This window comes from Hyalella azteca, unplaced genomic scaffold (assembly GCF_000764305.2).
Source record: "Hyalella azteca isolate HAZT.00-mixed unplaced genomic scaffold, Hazt_2.0.2 contig14896, whole genome shotgun sequence".
NCBI classification, from domain to species: domain Eukaryota; kingdom Metazoa; phylum Arthropoda; class Malacostraca; order Amphipoda; family Hyalellidae; genus Hyalella; species Hyalella azteca.
In genome coordinates, this window is record NW_025944763.1 from 32,975 (window position 1) to 51,996 (window position 19,022).

Consider the following 19,022-nt stretch of genomic DNA (forward strand, 5'->3'; position numbering starts at 1 on the left):
TTAAAGTGTCGGAATATACCGCGTTTACCCTACCCACAATTTTTAGGAAAATAATTCAGTCTGATATTCCAGAATGACTTATGTTGCTAGCTTACAAAATGTTCACAATGCTGACTGCTGAGGCTCTGAGCCACATAAGTTACCTAACTAACAGGAAAATTGAGAAAAATTACAGGTGAATTAGACAATAATACCTGCTAATCAGACCAATTTTACCTGTTTCTATGGCATTCAAAACAAGAGCAAGAAGCCTTACTATATGGCCTGGGCCCTGGGGCATGCTGCACACAAGTCCTAAACTTTGTTTCTCGATTAAAATAATTGTCCGAGTCATAGGGATCTAGCATTAAGAAATAGTGAATAGACATTTTCCACTAAAGAACTACGACTACCTCCAGGCTCTAGTCTCTACGCAGACTACGGCTCTACCGGTGCACGAGCGTGGCCAGGAACCCGAGATAATGTTGTTTATTGATAATGTGGGGTTGTCCCCATGTCTTTCACGGGTCACGGCTCATGGCCGGGATTAGAGTCAACTGTCAGTGAGGTTACTCGTTACCGGACCCAATATCACTTCTTTAGCTGTGGACATAATATACCATAAGAGAAAGAGACATATCTATTTTTTCGTGTGAGATCCGCTTCCGGCAGTTCCGGCATCACGTTAAAAAAGTAGAATCTGGCGATACCTACATGTTGGTAACATACTGCAATCTATTGCTCAGATATGTTATTTTGGTAACATCAAGAAATAACTACTAGTCGTTCAATAATACTTAACGCATAAGTTCAGAATTTTCCTGAATTTGTGGGTGAATTTAATTCTCCTTGTATTAATACTCGAAAGATTACACATCAATTCCAGTCAATCGCTGATTTCTTCGGTATTGAAGAATTGTTCTCCAAAAGGCTGTTTATATTGAATTTATATCTTTATTATTGAATATAAGCGTTCTTTTTCTTTAAAAGAGGGCGCTGCTTATTTGATTGTATATCGGGTAGAAGCTTGTGTTATGATTCGCTTTCGGAGCTTTGAGTTGTCATCAGCTGAGAGAATGATCAGCGAATACTCGCAAGGTTGCGAATTTATCAGCAGAAAACATTAATCAACGTAAGTTAACTTTTTTTAATGAAGCTTTTTTCACAAGTTAAGCTTCTAATAAATTCATTGAAGATGTATTGTTTCATGTAAAAAACATTTGAATTAACAGACCCTATGATCGTGCTACGCAGTAGCTAGTCACTCAAGCTGCGTGTGGTGACTGGTGAGAAGGTGAAGAAATAAGAAAGAAGTCAAACAACTTCCTACTTCCTTGACCCCACAGCGCGAGTTCACTTTGCTGATGTATATTTAGTTTTAATTTACATTATGAAATGTCTGGTTTACTTTTGATTAACAGAATTTTCTATTCAGTTATAGTTGTAGCTTGTAGGAATCAAAATTGACCTGATTCTATTTCCGAATGAACACTCGAGAGTTGAAATTTTCATGCTATTCATTCAATCTCAAACCAAAAAGTATCTACTACTTAATAAGTTGCAACAGAAATTTTGGATTGGTATTTTATGTGTGCTCTGAATTTTTTTCTTGTATAACAGAATTTTTAAAGCTGTAGGTACCTAATTCAGTTTCAGTGTGAGAAAAATTTAAAGCCACAAATTTTTTGTCATAGAAAGATTCTACCTAACAAAATTTATTTTTGAAGTTGACAACACCTGGCTCATTATTTATATTCTTGGTGTGTTAGCAACAACAAACCCTTAAGAGTTAAGTCTACAGTTGTTCTGGCAACAAATTTTAGTATTTCTGCCATTATTCTAGGCCTAAATTCTTGATCTTGACAATAGAAGTATAGACTATAGAATGACCAAACAGCAGATAGGGCTACTTCAAACTTCAAAGGGGGTTAATGGGCTATTAAATTGATTGCTTGAGTACAGGTTTGGAATTCTAAGAATGAACATTTACTTATAAAAAATCTTTTCACAGCTAGAAAGGATGACATCGAAATTTCATCAACCTATCACAGCTGGAAAGGGGATAATATCACAATCCCATCAACCAATCATAGCTGGAATGGGATAGGATATGTATATAATAGACTGAAAGTAGAAGTTTGTGTCCTTTCCAAGCTTTCAGGTCCTGCTTTCCTATCTTTCAAGTCCTGCTTTCCAATATGCTATCTGTACTGGCTAATTTAATACCCATCTAGAATTCCACACTGCGGTGGCGGTTGAGCGCTCATAGAAAGCTTCACATTGATTGTCCACAAAATTGTCTGGGATTGAATTGAACATGATTGAAGAATTCATACTTGTTATTGAAAACTTGTAGCTCCAAAGTATCAAATTTTTAAAACAATCAGAATGTTGCAGCTAGTTTTTGCTTTTAATTATAAATTATATGGAAGATAATTGATCTTTTAGAAATCTTACAGCCCTGAGAATTACATGAAAGCTTGGAAATTGAATATTTTTTCCTGAGATGGAATGGAGAAATATTTTCAAAAACAGCTTTTAGTTTTAGAATTTTAAACCTGTTTGGCATCCCACAGTTAGCCAAAAGTATTATAAAATAAACAATATTAACATAATTTTTATACTCAAAGGATGTTTTTAAACTTTTTATTATTATTATTAATTATATTGTGTTTTCAGATGTTGTGCATTAGGTTGGGACGTGGCTCCTTGAGGCGATTGGTGCCCCCTTTTGCTGCAACTGCTGGGAGTGGGAGTGCAATCTTTCAAACATCAGGAGTAGTTGAAATACATACTCCAGTTGTTGAACCATTGTTATTAACCTACGAATATTCTAGTAAGTATGATTTGATTACTTGTATTAGGTACATATGTTAAATGCAAATTAATTGAAATATTGCCATCATATTTATAATAATTCATTTGTCTGCCCTTGAGTTCTCACTCATTATTTTTTATTTAAATGTGAAATATCTCATTACCTTCCCATAGAAACCTTCATTAAGTATTGATGCCAACTAACTAAATTTGTGAGATTTTTTTTGTTATCTCACTGATGTTGTTAGCAACTTCTGGAATACCGGTACACTTTCATTTATTTGAATTTCTTCAAATTTTTACCTTCTTCAAGCAGTTTCTTTTTCACAGGCAATGTGCCTACTGACTTTTACAGTCATTTACACTACACTGGAGTTAGGCAACAAGCAACCACAGAACCTCCTAGTGACGGTGGTGAGATCCGTGGCAGAGGTCGAAGAGCCGGAAGTGGTGTTAACAGTGGAAGAGGCAACGGCTCTGGTAATGGAGCAGACAAGGGCAGTGGAAAAGGTGGTGATGGACAAATGTGTTGTCCTAAATGTGGTGACCCCTGCAGCCATGTTGAAACTTTTGTTAGTGAGTATTATTTTATTCAGTTATATTGTTCCTACATGTGAGCTCAATACTATTCACTTTTCTTTTACCTTTATTATAACAAATCATTTGACTCTTGCTTCTGGAGTCTATGAGTAACTTGAATGTATTATGCTCGATTAGTTCTTGTGTACAGACTTTATCCCCTCCTCAGTATTCCTTATTGAAAAATGACAAAAATTGTTTCATAAATAATTTTAAGTACATCTAAAATGGTATTTAGTATAGGTACTGGAAAAACGTTAACTTGAACAAAACATAGTCAATGTGCTTGTGTATGTTTTTCATGTTTTTATTTTAAATTTTTAAACATGGCGAATCTTTTTACAGACTCAACACGTTTTGTCAAGTGTGAAAAGTGCCACCACTTTTTTGTGGTGATCAGTGATGCTGACAACAAGCACTCTGCAGAAGGGAACGGCTTCAACGGCAAGCGCCGCGTTGGGCGTGAAGTCAAAGAAGAACCTGTGGGCCAAAGAGCTCCTCAGCCCCGCAAACCTCCACCTCCACCTAAGAAGGTTTAATGCTCTATGATTAACATTGTTCTTAAATACCATTGAATCCTTGAGTGACTATCATATTTGTGGTAAATAGATATCTAATCACCTTGAAACTTGGTAATTATTCAGTACCGGTACATTCGTCTGTTTCTTCACTATTTTGATTCATTATCAATTCCCTTTATACCATAGTCTCCTATTCTGTTTAGGAGATGCGTTATTTAAAAAATTATTTCTATTACAGATCTACGAGTACCTGGATAGTCATGTCATCGGGCAGGAGCGTGCCAAAAAAGTCCTAAGTGTTGCTGTCTACAATCATTACAAAAGAATTTATCATAATATTCCTCAAGCAAAACCCGAGCCTTTACCTCTCGACGGCGTGCCTATACAACACCATACAAGCTTCCAGATTGGTGGCATTTCTGGCAACACCAGCGCCAAAGGTTTTTACAGTTGATAAAGTTACCGAATAATTTCTAGGAACAACTCTAATTTGTACATCCTCACTCACAATCTTCAATTTTTCTTTACATCCTTGTAAGTATCTGTGATACAGGATTGGTTGTTTCCATTTGTTAGTGAAATTGCTGATTTAACTTGAGCAAATTGTACAACACGAATTTATATGGATTACATTATCAATAATTAAAAAGTGGTACATCATAATTTCCTTTTTCTTTTGCCTTTTATGCATGACATACTCCTGTTGTTTTTTGTATTAGTGTTTAAGAATTGACGCCAAGCGTCATGTTTCTCTTTACAGATGGCAATACTACCTGGGCACCTGGTGCTAAAGAAGGTATGGCAATTATGTTTACTTAAAAGTGTTTGTTTATTTCTTTTATTATTCTGGAAACACTATTGCGGCTTTACTTCTTGTAGGGGAATTTTATCCGTCCTGTTGTTTCTTATGTTTCTATTCTTTAACTTGCAATGCAAAAATTGTAAAATATCTTCTATTGTATGAATATTTGCCTGAAACTAATTTTGATCATGGACTCGTGGTGTTAATTAAAGCTCTCTTGTAATACAGCTCCAAAGACTAGAATTTCGGGTGGAATTTTGCTTCTTTGCTGAAAATCTTAATCCTGTGATGTGTTTCTGTAGAGCTGCTGCGTCATCTACAAGGCATGAGCCAGCAAAGTAGTGCTCTTGGTGTGGGAAATTACGAGGGTGGCTCTGACGATGGCAAGGGAGAAGCTCAAGGCCCTCAAGGCTCAGATGTTCTCGAGTCGTCTACTCACAATCTCCGCCTTGAGAAGAGCAACGTCTTACTGCTGGGGCCCACTGGTTCAGGCAAGACCCTCATTGCTCAGACTATCGCCGCTTGCCTTGACGTGCCTTTCGCTATCTGCGACTGCACAACTCTGACTCAAGCTGGCTACGTGGGTGAAGACATTGAAAGCGTCATTGCAAAACTAGTGCAAGATGCTAACTACAATATCGATAAAGCACAGCAGGGCATCGTTTTCCTGGACGAAGTAGACAAAATAGGGGCTGTCCCCGGCATTCATCAACTGAGAGACGTAGGAGGTGAAGGAGTCCAGCAAGGCATGCTCAAAATGCTAGAGGGGACGATGGTCCAGGTGCCTGAACGTAACAGCCCTCGCAAGCTCCGAGGGGAAACCATTCAAGTAGACACCACCAACATCCTATTCGTCGCATCAGGAGCTTTTAACGGACTAGATAGAGTGGTATCGAGACGCAATAATGAGAAATATCTTGGCTTTGGCGCCGCCACGGGTGATGGAGCAGGTCGGCGAGCAGCTAGCCAGGCCGATGTGGCTCACCAGACTGGCAGCACCGACGCTCTTGAGGACATGCAAGAGAAAGATGCTCTTCTCAGCAAGTGTGAGGCTCGCGATCTCATTGAGTTTGGCATGATTCCTGAATTTGTTGGCCGTTTCCCCGTTGTTGTGCCTTTCCACTCTCTCACTGGCGAGATGCTGGTGCGCATCTTGACTGAGCCTCGCAACGCACTCGTGCCGCAGTTCCAAATGCTGTTTGGCATGGATAATGTCGAATTGCACTTTGATGCTGATGCTCTCAAGGAAATCTCAACCATGGCCATGGAGAGAAAAACTGGAGCACGAGGACTAAGGGCGATAATGGTGAGTGTTGTCAGCGTTGTTTTTATTTTAGTTGGGACACCATCTCTTGTATTGGTATTGATTTGTCTCCCTTCTACTGTATTGCTTCATTGTCTGCGGCAAAAGGATAGGCCATTTTGAATTTTGGAATTTACATGTGTTTCATTATCTGCAATACCGTAGTGGATATTATTGCGCAGCTTCAATGATTTTTTTAAGACAACAGAAATAACAACATCCAGCTTTCCCATCAGTAAACTTGTGTTTGAGAGCTTTTTTCAGCGTATGTCTTTTCGTTGTCAACAGGAAAATCTTCTTCTGGACGCTATGTTTGAAATCCCCGGGTCTGACATCGAGAAGGTTTTGGTGACGGCACAAGCTGTGCGCGGTGAGGTGCCGCCCACCTACCAGCGCCAGCCTGACGAGCCCACGGAAGCTCAGCAGCACGTCGACGACCAGGAGGACGAGAGACAACTCGAAGTGCAGCTCAAGTGAAACATCGCTAGCCTGTAAATATGTAGAAAATATTCGGTGACAATAGTTTGAAGCATTGAGTTATGCCTTAATTTCATACGTTGGTCTTTGTCAGCATTGTTCTTTTGCATTTACATTCACGATGTATGCCTTGCCACGCGGGAGAATTTCCTATTTAGTGCATTTGCGATGTGAATTACTCCTTCCTTCAACAAACTGGTTCTGTTTTAAAATTGATTTGGATTATTTTTTGCCTGATGACGTCGGGTGTCTTGCAGACTCGAAAAAAACTTTTGTGTGGGGACCCAGTACAAAAATTATTGCCACACGCGTGACCTCATGAAATTCATTTTTGGTTTTAGTTCGTGCGTTAGATTTTGAAATTAACCTTAAATGGTCGTCTGATTGGCTGTGCTTCACATTATCACTAATTAGTTATTAAGATTTTAATAATTATGTACGATCTAATTTTCGCATATTCACTTAATTCTCGGCTGATCTGTTGTTGGTTTTCTTTTTCGTGTTAAAATATAAATTCCGTCTACAATGTTGTGTGAAACTGAGTAAGCTCAGTGATCATCTGCCCAGTGCTATACTCGTGTTCAGTTATTAATTAAAAGGAAGTAACTGCTACCTACGATGATGGCAACTAATTTCTTGCTTTTGTTAGTCCGTGACGAACTTCTCGTTTAATGGTTTTTATAAATGGACACACATACCATGCCACATATTGTTTTCTTAAAGTTTCGCAAGTGATCTGTGTTTGACTTGTCCGTTTGCTGTTAAAATCTGCAATTTGGGGTTGGAATTTAGTTATTAACTGGAGGATACTGTTATACCTTATAAATCTATTGAGAACCAAGTTATTTACCTAGTTGCCACTATGAAGAATTATCATAATTTATTTCCGATAGCGTGAAAAAATGGGTTACTGGTCAGTTTTACTTCAAAAAAAAAGTATGTACGATTTTTTTATTTAAGCACTTCGCATCCTACGTGCTGTGCAAACAAATCTGAATATTGACTCTCGGTGCTCTCTTTTTAAGGTCCACTTTTTATTTCGGTGTCGGAGAGTTGAAACAATATCTGAAACCATATTTTGACAGTGAATTCAATCGATGTGTACATATATCGATATGTCTAATCCAATTTGAATAAAGCTAAATTATCTTAATAATCTTTAAGCCAACACTTGTTTCAGTTTTGCAGAACAAACCATTCAGTACTTAGCCCTAAATTAAACTTCTATTTTACATTAAGAGCTACCATCTACCGTGTCGTTAGAAAGTTCCATTTACCGTGTCGTTAGAAAGTTAACTAGTACCTTTCGAAAAAATAATTGTTACGTGGATTGTGGTCGGAAGTTTTCTAGGTTACTTAAAAACTTATTACAATGTGAATTTGGCATAATTGATTCTTATCTCATATTCTACATATATACAATCCATTAGAATAAAATACGTTGAACTATCGTTTGTATAGAGATGCAAATTTCAAATAACGTGTTGAACGTACCACGCTGAACTTTTCATTTACCCTGAGGGTAGACACTATGTAAAGTCTTCGGAAGGCCAGGAGCGCGTGCTGTTTCTCATCAGTCATAGAAGAGTTGAGCACGAAGTATTCAGAGGGAAGCGGACGAGACAGGCGATACCTCTGTGCTCTCATCAGCGGGAGTGCCGCGGAGACCGCGTCCTCTCACAATGTTTACATTCTGCACGCAGCTCATCCTATTCAGGGTCATTTTTCATCATGTGCTTGCTGCTTGTGGTTAACGTTCTCATGATGCGTTGTTACATGAAAAGTTTAGTTCGTGCGATCTCTACGCTCAATGTTTATACCCTCCAGCATCAGGAGGACGTGCGATCACAGAGGGCTATGTATAACTTAATCAAGGAGATGTCAAGTTGTTATTCTCTTTATTCAAAGAACTGAACTACGTCTACGCAACGATTATATTTGAGGAATAAGTGATTTTTTTACTGCTTAATAGACCTTGGGTAAATTACCTGGCGCAAGATTCAGAGTTTGCACACTTTTTTTCTAGTATATACTACTGTGCATGCAAGGAATATGGAATTCTTGCAGAAAAGTTCAAGAAAAGGTTATGCAAGGAACACTCAATGAAGAAGACAACGCTAATTTGTATTCTATATTTGCGAATCGAACCTCACAATATCACATAGCAAGGTCACTTAGAAGCCCCCAATTTATTAAATAGCAGGTAAATAGAATTTTTTATGACACTCCAAGATTACTTAGACATGAACTAACCGCTAGAAACTTAAAACTTTATCCAAAAGCTGTGAATTGGTTCATTACCGCAGAAAGATGAAAGAAAATGAATAAATACGGATGGGCCTAGTAGCTATAAGACTAGCGAGCTGAGCACAACGGCGTTGTGTTGTATGAAGCGTAGTAATGATCTTATAATTCCGTTACAAATGAAAGTAAATAGGAGGGCAAAATTTGTCCTCGTTAAGTATTAGGCAATCGAAAGAATCTGACGAACCAGCGAGCATCCAAAACCATAACTAATAATTTACACATCCACCGATAAAATACAACTATTATGACTAACAGTATTCCATTACAGTAGCTAACACTCAACACCTTGATAATACTCAGAAAATTACAAGCCTGCGTCCTAGGAACACAAGAGATAAATTTATTAGTAGCTGCTCTGAATGGAACCAATTCATGCCTATGCATGATGCAAGGACAGCAGAATCTAAGCGCTCATCACAGCAGCGACGGCGGCAAAGACAAGAGCGAGGCTCGTCACGACGCTGCCACAGCCGTTCTCCCCAAGTGTGCTCGCAGATGCAGCACCTGTGAACCAAAATTTAATCAATAAAAGCAGTTAACTAGAATGACAGAAAGCACGTATTTTTAGCGCATTTTCTCATGTATGGAAAAAATGCACTATTGTGCTCGCCATGTCCGTCCGTCCGTCCGTGACTTCACGTTTTCGTCGACGAGAAAATGCGCTCTGTCACTCACTGCAGTGAGTACCGAGTTAAATTTTTTAAAGATTGCTGCAAGGAACATTGACAAATAAATTATGCAAGTCACAGCAAGCGAAAATATGCTATCAACGAGAAATCTAGAGGAAAAAACTAAGGTTAACTTATCTCTAACTCTTGTGCAAACTAAGTAGTCTCCGCTACCGTTCCGATTTTAGGTGTCGAGTGAGAGATTCCCAAGGCACAAACGCTGCGCTATAAGGACGTCCCGTAGCGGCAGGTCAACTCACGCAGGGACCGCTTTCCGGTGATTGTTCAAATAAATGAAGGGAATTCAAGTATCAAGGTTAGAACTTTTATTCCCTTGCATTCCTGCATTATGTTGTTGACCTGAACCGCAAATTCCACTCTGAAGAACGTGAAACCACAGACAACTGTGGTCCATATAAGTAGCAAAATGCAATGACGTGAATTCTCTGGCTTACGAAATTAATTAGGACCAACTTGGCTTTTGAAAAGTATTTAAACCTATAAAAATACCAATATTTTTATGCGTAACGATTAAATTCAAAGTTTGTACAATTAACAGCTGCTCTAATTACTGCTAATTATTAGCCGCGCTAATTACTGCTAATTATTACAACACTTCTCCCTAACTTCACTTCTCGTTTGTCTGCTACAAATCTTATAATCGATATTTAATACGCTTCTATCTGTCCAATCGATATGAAATGTTGCACACTTATGTAAAGTCGGAGAACGTGCATAAATCAATTGACAGAATGAATAATTTTGAATATTTAATTTTTGTCCATATAAAAAAAGAAAATCATTTTTTATGTATGAAAATAAAATTAGAAATTCATTGTGCATGTGAGACACTGCATCGGAGACACTGGATTCTTTAGAAGTGCTGTCTTTAAAAATAATTTAAATTGAAACTCATATTATTTTTAGGGTACCTACGCTGAAGTTCGAAAAAACTGCGTTTGCTGTTCTGTCTGTTAGCGCAGCGTGTAAAACAGCTATGTGACGCATACAATAACGTCATGATCGACAATGGAGTAATTATATAACCCGTAACAAGACTGATACGAAACTCGTCCAATCAGTTGAATTGCCCACTTCCGTTCACAGGATTGTTTTTCTGTGGCTCTTTTGTCCCGATGCTTCAATTGGCACTGAATGAAGTAAAGCACAGGGCAACTATTCGTATAAGCCTTCTGCTCAAACATTTGTAAAGTTGTTAGCTTAGTTTCTTGATGTCCATATTTGCTTACTTCAGAACATTTGCACGCTGCCGAAACTGGACAAGATCTATACGAAGCAGCAAAAAATGAGGGCAACATCGTGGCCGACCTGATGAACATCAGAGTCTTGTGGTTTTGGTGAGCGTACAACGGCTGTTGCGCCGGTCGACACTTCGTCACGAAGCCGACAATAAAGAGTTATGAGTCTAGCCAGCCTACGGAGAACTGGGCTAATGGATCACAGGCTGCCACGGGTGTGACAAAGTGTTGGCACATTCACACGTTATTGCGGAGCTACGACGAAAAATGTGTCAGTTTTCGTGTGTTTTTATCAAGCTTCAGGAGGTTCCTAAATAAGTTTAAAATTCGTAATACATGAACTTTCAAATAACTGTACGCTGAGAATAGGCTTCTTTGCCACAATATGGTCACAAAACAAATCACTATATACTTTTTTCAAATAATAATTTTCCTAGACGTTCAAGAAGTAATCAAGGAGGCACTTCTATCACGATACCGGTAGCTTGACATGGAATTTTACTTTTTCAACAAACGTAAGCAACTCACAACTCTAGATTAAAAACCTTGCCTCCAACTAATGCAGTTCAGTGTAAATATTAATCAATATTGCAGTGAAAACACAAAACACCTCCTTGGTCGTTTTTCAAAGTTGTCTCTCCAGTAAGAGCGACGCTAACACGCTATGCTGAAAAGAGACAGGGTCGATGCCAAAGGACGCATGGCGGCGCAGTGAATAGAACCTTCTTAGAGAAGCTTCTTTTATTTTTTTCCCTCATTTTTAACCCAAATGATAATGAAGTGAGGGTCGATGAACCAAGAGTATCATCATCGACCGTGGTAGGACAACAATGAGGGCGGTCTGCATAAGCGAGGTCATGCGGGTGCTGAAGAAGCTCAACAATATGGATAAGTCACCTGCTCCAACTTCAAAATGAATTAATTACAGTCATCGTCAATGGTGTGTGGCACTGGGTCATACCATAATAGGTACAGGCAAAGTAATCTAAACTTCCCTGAATTTGGAGCGCACTTAGCTGAGTTCTCGCTAATGAGTTCTCGCATAATTATAAAAAAAACATTTACATGCTAGATGCCATCTTTAAAATGAGTTTCAACGGTAACATTCCAAAGATAATTTTGTAGGATCTTGAAGAAGTGCTACGTAATCCGAAATCGATTTCTTACACAAGCTTCTTTCATGTAAAGAAACGCGTTCATTCGACTTCCAAGAGAAATTTGTTCTGTCGTTTAATACAAACACGATGCTCCAAAATTTATTAGATGCCACCGTGGATAACTGCATCCAAGCTCAGAGCCATAGTGTCTCCGCATGCCATTGTAGCTCGGCTTATAATCCCGTCATGGGGATCCTGCCGTGCTCATCTCGGCCTAATGATATATAGGCACACAGCCGTGTCGCTCTTTGGTAAACGCGTTAAGGGAACCACCACATTTTATGAGATTGGTTAACCAAGGGCAATCTTCCAAGAATCGATTCCTAAACTAAGCTTGAAGAAACCGATACAGTCACAATTATTTGGGTACATGCTACTCTCGTCACAATAATTGCTCCTCTTGTTTACAATTTAATTAGTGAAATTTCGCCATAAATTTTTGCCGTGCAAAATATCAAAACTTTCCTACTTAAAAATAATTTTCTAAGCACGCTGACATATTTTCGTACCTGGCTTTTCCACAACTTGTTGATGCTCTGGCTTGATGTCGCCTTCCGCTGCTTCGTGCTCGGGCTCAGGTTCTGGCTCCGCTGAGGCTTCTTCTGGTTTCCCATGCGTAGAGGAATCAGGTTCAGGTTCTGCTTCGGGCTCTGCGTGAGGACCTTCATGGTGACCGGAACCTTCATGTTTGGTGTCAGGCGCGGGAGACGCCTTGGCTTCTGCTGCTTTTGGGGAAGGTTCGGCGGAGGGTTCGGGAGCAGCCCCGTGATCAGCAGTAGTTCCTTCAGCTCGGCACAAAGCCACGGCAAATAAAGCCAGTGTCAAGGCCGATAGAATTGAGAACTTCATCTTGCAATTCTGGAAAGGATCAAATTAATATAATTAATAATTTGTTATATAGCATTAAAGTGTTTCGAATTCTATACGAGGAAAATGAATGTAATCAACCAAGAAGCGGATGAACGAGGTTTTACGGGATGTGAATGAACGGGAAGATTTACTGGAGCAAAATAAAAACTAAGATATATATATAAATTTTCACGCTAAACAACTGCGTCTTCACACTCATCAATCAAGTCGCTCATGTAGAAGATGCGGATAAGACCAGAGGGAGAATCTTTATAGCAAAGAAATATATTACTCGGGAACAATGCGAAAAGTTTCTATTAATTTTTCACATAAATTGAAACCAACGAGCTGCGTTAAACTGAGAAGATTTTTTTCAATTCAATTAAGTAGAATAAATCCTTCCAAAAGCAACGCATGCGAGCGATCGTTGCTCCGAGCTAAAAGCTTTCGATTATCGCAGCGCAGTTTATTTTCATTACGGTAACAGGCGCGTGCCCTCACGTCTACCGTATTGCAGTTGCACATCAATTGGCAGAGCAAACCCAGACAAATATTTTTATGCACAAACATTTTCCATAAAGAACCCAAAATCTAGGTTATATAAACCAGGATAACCAAACATCATAAAATGCATTTCAGTTTGCAATAAATGTCAATATAATCCATCCAAAGTAGCTGACAAACAACCGTCAAAAAAATGCGACATGTGATAGACTTCAAAATTGCAACTGAACTAAAATGACGCGTGAACGCAAATTCGCGACTTGCAGTTACCTTGCCTAGTGACGAATTTTCCTTTGATTGAAGTAAGGTAAAGAATAGAACACAAGCTTACAATGAAGGGTCGGACGCACACTAAAGAGCAAAACGAGCTGCACTCGAGGTCGCTTCAACTGCAAGCAATGAACGAGGTCATGAATAGGTTTCCTGCTTACAGGTGCGCTACGAGCTCAAGTGTGCAGTAAAGGCTCAGGAGTATCTTCTTTGCAATCATTCATTCTGTACCCAGTATAAAGCGAGGTTCATAAAACAGCTCTAATTCAGTGCTTTCTCATGCAACAAACATATTTTTTGCACAAAAAAATTTGTTATAATGCAACAAACATTTTTTTGCATAAAGAAATTTGAACTGTTTTTTTTTCGTTTTCTTGTTGAAATGCTACTAAATTAAAAAAATTCACAAAATAAAATTACCAAAAGAAGTGGGACAAGGTAAAGTCGATGAAGCACCGGTGTGAAGCGGAGCGCAATGCAGCAGTCTTTCTTCGCATCGCGCAACAGACCGCCTTAAGTTTTGTTCGCGCAATGCGGGCACAAGCACAGGCCAAGTTGATCGTGAGGGGAGGGGTATGCAATCGACGTCTAGCGAGGGGCAACGATAATTTGAGAGAAGACGAAGAAAAAGCGCAAGAAACTCTCGTCTAGCTGCCTAGCTGTGTGGCGAAAGTGGATCAAGCTGTGGTCAAGTCAGAAAAAACGTCTCGTGCATCACGTGATAAGTAACTATCAACATCAAGATGAAACTTGACATCACCATGTACCGGATACCTTAATATTGCGCTCCAAAGCACTACGTCCAGAATTCCTTGAATCAGAGCATCTGGTGTCGAACAAATCTAAGGTAGACAAAGATAAATTTATAAAATACGAATCCTGTGATGTTCATAAGAAATTCTAAAAAAATATGAGCATCTCGTCGCTTATAACTAAATTGGCATTCAAACATGCATTTTTGCGCCGGAAAAACGCGCATTCAAATGCACTTATAATTAATAAGACTAAGCTGCGAACTCTGCGGAAAACGGCGTGTAACGTAAAATTGGTGGAGTAATCACTCCGAGTGTCCAACTTTAAAATATATGACTTGTTAGAAACTACCACGTGATTTTTTTTTCTTATTCTAATCAGGCGCACTGACCAACTTCACCTCGTGCTATTCGACTCCTGTGAGCGCGAAGCAACCTTGAAGCGCGCACGTCCAAAGCTCTTATATTCTATATAACTTTCAGGGCTATAGGGTCCACCCAACAGAGATATTCAGAGTACGACAAAAAACTGTCTTAACTGGGTTCGTGTTTAATCACTAGTTAGTTTTGTTTAAATTGGCGTACTTCCATCAAAATGATAACAGCTTGTTGATCACAGAAGAAGTTAGTAATATTTCAAAGCAAGTTTGTTCAGTAAAAATTTATACTCTGAAGCAATCGAAAAATAATCTAATATTCACACATAAAAATTATTCGAGATGTCGGCCGCATGTGTTATATTGCTTGCAGGAGCAAAAATCAGAACATTTAGAACAACGAGACCGCTGGCATCAAAACTACTTTAAAATGTCTAAACCGACAAAGATAGCCTCCTTCGGCATTCCTTCATTCTGAATTCCCAATCACTTTCCAACGTAGCCCGTCAGAATATCAAATACACGCGACATTGGCCTACTGACGCCATTAAATATCAGCTAGCCTGACATGAAACCACACATTAGAATAAAAAGCACAATCAGGAAGGATATCTCGTGCATATAAAAGAAGCTCAGGCCTTCAAATATTATTGCAAGTCTTCAGACCAGCTTGGAGAAATACAGACTAGTTGTCAGACAACGCCGCTAGAAGCAAAAAAAAAATGAAACATTTTATAATTAAGGGAACATTGTAAGGAAATTCATCAACTAGATTGCGTATTTGATCAATGATATCGAGTGTAAAAGCGAGCGAGTAGATGGGGAGAGTTAGTAGACCGTCAGATGTGGTGGAAGTTAAGGATACCGAATAAACAAGAGCACTAACCTTGTGAAGTTGTATCCGTGTAATAATCAATAACCGAAATTATGTTAACACCGATAAGGCTTTATTGTGGTAACAAACGTGCACTATATGGAGAATTAGCTTTAGAGTGAACGAGTGAAAATACATTTCCTCTTCCACACATTGAGTTGCGCAATTGCACCACAACTTTTTAAGGCTTTGGGCTTAGCAAATGATTTCAAGTGAATCAAACAGCCGAAAATTCGTCAGTAAACGCCATTTCTCCAATTTTTCAAGTATCAAAAACAAAGGTTTAAGGGTACATTCTGGCAGTTATTTTTAAATAACTTGTGTACCTTGTCGATAACATTCAAACAAATTAACCAAGCATTTTACTCATGTCTAGTGAAGGGTCAAAGCTGATAAACCGATTGGTTCTTAGTTGCATAATTTTGTTCAAGGTTGAGACTCCTCTATAAGCTTTAGGAATCAAGTTATTCAGGGTCCACGTAGTTTTTTCATACTTCACTCAGTACAAAACTTTTGACTCTTCGCTCAAGGCCACAATCGCCAGCGAGAAAAAACTGGTAGCCATGCAAGGGCGTCAGCACCAACAACTTCCATCAGACCTCCATGGACGTTCCATCCATATTTTGACTATTTTGATAATCAAAACTAAAATAAGTAAATTATTAAAATACGTTTTCAGCACGAGGAAGTAGTAAACTAAATGATCTATCTAAAACTGTTTCAGTGTTCATTTCTACGAGGATGACGAGTGTAGGAAACGAATGGAATAAGTTAGTATTCCCTCGTATGTACCATGGGCCCTTTATGTCGCTTATTATCTATTTCCTCCTCTTCTCTTTTCCACTCTAAAGACGGCGGCGCCACTTAACAAGCCATTAGACTACGCTTCCAAGTCAGGTGCAACTGGAAGTGAAAGGCGATAGGGGGCAAAGGGATCTAGTTCGTTGAGATCCTAGTCACGTGCACTGGACCTGATATGGTGCCAACAATATTCAGAGACGAATGCACGCAGCAGACCTCCTCGAAAATAGACGAGCTTACCTCAAGAATAAATTTTGATACACGATCAAATCCATTCGAGTTCACATTTTCTCAATATTCCAGAAGCGTGTCATGTTTAATGGTATGAAAGAAACAATTAATAGTTCTTAAAACGCTCGTAACCTGCGATGGACAGCACAAATGTATACTTATGGTGGAAACCCTCCATAACCTTTAGCATTGCAATCCAGTAAAGAATTTATGTAGAGGCTAACAGAGCCCTTCCATGGCCAACTTTGGCAGCAATGCCGCCGGAGACATCCACGAAGGTTACGCGTAGCGCGATGGAATGCACGCAGACAGTCCACTTCCAGCGAGTACACATCAAATTAAACAGACTCAGAACATTTCAATGCGCTTTACCAATAATATACTTCTGATATTTCGACAATGCATGCTGCATGGCCACTCTGCTGGCAGACTCCGAGGCACAACGCATGTTTCGGGCAGCGTCTGAAACAGGAAATCGTCGCCGCTCGTACATCGCTGTGGCATCGCGATGATGCGGAGAGGAAACTGAACACCCAGGGGGAAGAGGGGTGACAGATTCCTCTCTCTCTCTGTCTCTTCTAGGAACCTTCCGCCTTGTAGGTCATGACAACGCATGCATTCAAGTCCAATAATAATGAACTGTACAATGGAAGACTGAAACTTTACAACATTTATAAGCTCTAAAAATAAAGATCAATTGCTCACACAACAATGTTTTTCTCATTAGTTCCCACTCACACCATGACACTGATGTAAAAGACTGCTTAAATAAACGGGAGAATGCAGTTCGGGTAAAACGTAATAATATTTTAACTATCCTCGAAACTTATTTTTCCCTGAAAAAGTATTTATAGTTATCGGGTACTGGGCTCAAAACGAGCTCGTACGCGAGTCGCGAGCGTAACCTGATATCACCAATAACTGATCGCCTCGACCAGTAGCCTAATTTCCCAAGGGGCTTGAAGACCTAGGTGAGGGAGTATCAAGTATCAACTTCAGGAAAAAACGTCTCACGAAATGAAACGGCTCACCGGTGTCTAATGTGTAGTTTTTAATGCTATAATTTTAAAAATAATACACCTCAACATTACTTATAAGAAATAAGTCCAATAACAATATTCATGCTCGGATGCTCCCGTATTACAAACTAAAAAGTTATAGTATTAAAATTCTGTTCATCTATGTCCATGAAGGACAAACCTCGATTGAAATTTGAAATTGGTATCGCAAAGCATTTCTGCAGTAGCTACGCCTACGTAATGACGACCAAGACGAGTAGGTATTACATTTCACGCCAGCCCCCAACGGCGAAACCTTGGTACCTAATTACTGAAAATGCAAGCATAATCCACCATTCCTACACCTAGAAAATAAATTAGAACTTTCAGGGAATCTACTGCCACTAACGCAGTAAAACGAAAAAGAGGTAACACCTTTGGAAGTTTAACCTAGTCCATGATTAGTATCATGAAGGAGAATACAAAAGGAGTGAAATGGGGTTCAAGGGAAAACTATCGAGACTACTTTAGCATTTAAACCTCGACTCTGTACGATTCACATTTGAATACACAATAGTAAAAATTAGTGGAAAATATTCCCCAAATCAAACATTTGTATTGTCACTATTGTATGTCGAACAAATGAATTAAATTTTGTTTCCGCCTTATGTTCTTTTGAATGTCAGTTTGGAAGGTGAATATTTTCCTAACTCAAACATGGGCTGTACCATACGTCAAGCCCTACTAGAATAATCGTACACATAAATGTAAGTAGTAAATGAAAGTAATCCGTGATAATCTCATATCTTCTACAGTGGTGCTGTTGAGGTTAGATTATATCAATAACTTACGTTTTAATTAGTTGTCCAAGTTTAAACACAGCAGACCGGCACTAAACAAAACCACAATCCGTACTGTACGACGGCACCAGCGCGACTGTTCGACTCTCACTCTGAGAGACTGCGACAGCCACTCGCTTGCCATCCGACGAAGCGACCAAGGAAAAGGAACTGAGGAAGGACTGCATCATGCCGCAGCCCTAACGATTTCAACAAAGAAAAAATAAAAGGTCACGTAAACGAGTGTTTTCTTTTTATAATGAACAGTAAACGAAACCGAAGGGGAAGAAGTTTCGATTCATCATAATTTTTTAAGCTACTCGCAACATATAGACGCGAATGGTTGATGACAACTAAATAAACTTAATATAAAAAACTGACGCAATGGCAGAATTGGCGTTGCTTGGACTTGACTGAGAAGTAAATAATTCGATGTTTAAATCAAAATACAAGAGAACTGGCATCAAGAAGGCGACCCTGGCTAGTTGGTACTGCCCGCGGAATACGATAGTATTCCGCGGAAATGCAATCAGTGGTCACTGAGCCATTTTGGAGACGCGGAACCAGTTCTTATTTGCATTTTTTCCCTATTTTATGAAGAATAAAGTGATTGTAGCCGTGTACTTTCTTAGTTGTGAAGATAGTTTACTTTTTAATG

At 39.1% G+C, this 19,022-nt stretch overlaps 2 protein-coding genes across 3 annotated transcripts; one reads left to right on the top strand and one right to left on the bottom strand.

Moving 5' to 3' along the window:
- Window positions 1-1,026: 1,026 nt before the first annotated feature.
- Window positions 1,027-6,791, top strand: LOC108666268 (ATP-dependent Clp protease ATP-binding subunit clpX-like, mitochondrial). 2 transcript variants are annotated; one of them, XM_018153104.2, is made up of 8 exons: window positions 1,027-1,111; window positions 2,659-2,815; window positions 3,127-3,372; window positions 3,721-3,908; window positions 4,135-4,336; window positions 4,657-4,692; window positions 5,001-6,004; window positions 6,290-6,791. In XM_018153104.2, exons 2-8 carry the CDS (start codon window positions 2,659-2,661, stop codon window positions 6,476-6,478), a joined length of 2,022 nt encoding a protein of 673 aa, XP_018008593.1. In that variant the 5' UTR covers window positions 1,027-1,111; the 3' UTR covers window positions 6,479-6,791. The 2 variants fall into 2 exon arrangements, with proteins under 2 accessions (XP_018008593.1, XP_047740172.1); XM_047884216.1 differs by lacking the exon at window positions 4,657-4,692.
- A 1,804-nt stretch (window positions 6,792-8,595) lies between these two features.
- Window positions 8,596-18,488, bottom strand: LOC108666269 (protein TsetseEP). Its single transcript, XM_018153105.2, has 3 exons — window positions 18,377-18,488; window positions 12,379-12,727; window positions 8,596-9,289 (listed from the first exon to the last, which is right to left on the bottom strand). Exons 2-3 carry the CDS (start codon window positions 12,716-12,718, stop codon window positions 9,189-9,191), a joined length of 441 nt encoding a protein of 146 aa, XP_018008594.1. The 5' UTR covers window positions 12,719-12,727; window positions 18,377-18,488; the 3' UTR covers window positions 8,596-9,188.
- Between the last annotated feature and the right edge of the window lie 534 nt (window positions 18,489-19,022).